General features: G+C 50.6%; 1 protein-coding gene across 1 annotated transcript; it reads left to right on the forward strand.

Annotated features, from left to right (window-relative positions):
• Positions 1–374: 374 nt before the first annotated feature.
• On the forward strand, positions 375–755 carry LOC149175051 (uncharacterized). The gene has a single exon (XM_089421043.1). It carries the CDS (start codon positions 375–377, stop codon positions 753–755), a length of 381 nt encoding a protein of 126 aa, XP_089277169.1.
• Positions 756–1,720: the final 965 nt, after the last annotated feature.

Consider the following 1,720-nt stretch of genomic DNA (forward strand, 5'->3'; position numbering starts at 1 on the left):
AAGCACAATTGTCAATTGGCTGAAAAATCCTTACCTGAACCTGGTAGTTAATCGCGCCTGGCTCCTCTCCACCGAATTCCTCCTCTGGAATATCTGGAAAGCTCAGAACGTGGCCATCTTCAAATCAAAAACTAGAACCCCTGCAACAATCTGGGAGCAATTCATCAGAAACATTCGGGAAACAATCTTATCGGAAAGCTGGAGGGACGAGGATTGGCAGGTCTCGACCACAGAAGAAACAATCCTGAATAAAATAGAGATCAGATAGAGTATGGTCACCCACGGGGGTTCTTGAAAAGAGCTGGCCAAAGCAGTCGCGGGAAGCAACCAATACAGGCACCCCCCACCAGGGTTCATAATATTAAACTTCGACGATGCTGCAAAGCACAATCCAGGCGGCCAGCATTGGAGGAATCTTTAGAGACGCAAAGGGTAACACTCTAAGAACTTTTGCAATGGACTGTGGGGAAGCTTCGAATAATGAAGCTGAGCTGCACGCCCTGAAACAGGGCCTGGAAATAGCTCTTCGGGTCAACTTCAAACAACTCCAAATCGAGGGAGACTCGAAGCTGGAAATTGACATGGTTAGGAAGCTCCAGCAGGAAACACCAGCGGAAAGGATTAGCAAAAGCTGGCGAACCGCTTGGCTGGTTGGTGAAATTGGGAAGCTCCTTCCCAAAATAGACTACCTCCTCTCGACTCACACCAGGCATGCAGGTAACAAGCCGGCAGACTGGCTTGCGAATTGGGGATGACGGAACCGGGGCAAAGAAATCAATAGCGTGGGTCTGCCTCATCTAAAATAGGAGGAGAAAACCCAACTTCAGCAACTACTAAACGTTGATAAAGGTGGGAATGGCATGAAAGGGATGAACGGTCAGGATCAGGTGGCACGTAGTGGAGGCGGAGATAATCTCTAACAGCAGGGATCAGACAGTTCACCCGTGGGAAAAGGCTGAGGCGAAAGGCAGGCACATGGTGGGCAAGTGATGGGGCATGGCAAGAATGGCCGAACAAACGGAGGGGACGTGCGAGCTGAGACATCATTAAGGAATGATCTAGAGCCAGCTCCGGAATTCGGGATAATGGACAGGGAAAGGATGACAGGTGGCACTAGGAGTAAAGAAAGGCTACGGCAAGAGCAGCCAGATGGAGGTTGGAATATTGAAGCATAAAGTGAAAAGGACAAGCCACGCCATTTCCCGAGATGGGGAAGCTGGAATGCGTGATGGAAAAATAAACGGCCAAGCAGAGGCCGGGAACTCAACCAGCCAAGTGGCGGCCCTTTCGACACGACAACGTGTTAATAAGCCCGAGGAAATAGATGGCAGGCTCATTCAGATTGGTAAGAACGATGAAAAAGAACGGAAAGACGCCTGCTCACCTCTGCGACCAGCCCTCCTCCTCGACCTCGGTAAGAAAAGGTGGTATGTTTCCTATAGTCCTCGTCCTTCAGACATGCATGCTTGTTTCTCTGTTCTCTTGGTTTGGCTGGATATGCTCTGGCCTTGTGGGTAGACTCCCTGCTGCTGCGACGATAAAAGCTCCCCGGGCTCTTTTTGGTTTCTCCTTTCCCAACCCCATGAGGGGAACACTTTGATTTACGCTAGTCCTTCGTCCTGCTCTGAGAGTCAGGCTGTGTGGGAGGTTTCGCCGGGCTTCGTCACGCTTTTGGAGGGTCTTTTCTTCTCTTTGGCCTACTCCCGTGGTTGGCTCCTCT

The sequence above is a fragment of the Pinus tabuliformis genome, chromosome 4_1 (assembly GCF_031772625.1).
Source record: "Pinus tabuliformis cultivar Carrire ecotype Pingquan chromosome 4_1, CPIR1, whole genome shotgun sequence".
In the NCBI taxonomy this organism is placed as follows: domain Eukaryota; kingdom Viridiplantae; phylum Streptophyta; class Pinopsida; order Pinales; family Pinaceae; genus Pinus; species Pinus tabuliformis.

Bases quoted from the DNA above. Each gene is read 5' to 3' on its own strand.
- LOC149175051 (XM_089421043.1), top strand. From the start codon at position 375: ATGCTGCAAAGCACAATCCAGGCGGCCAGCATTGGAGGAATCTTTAGA.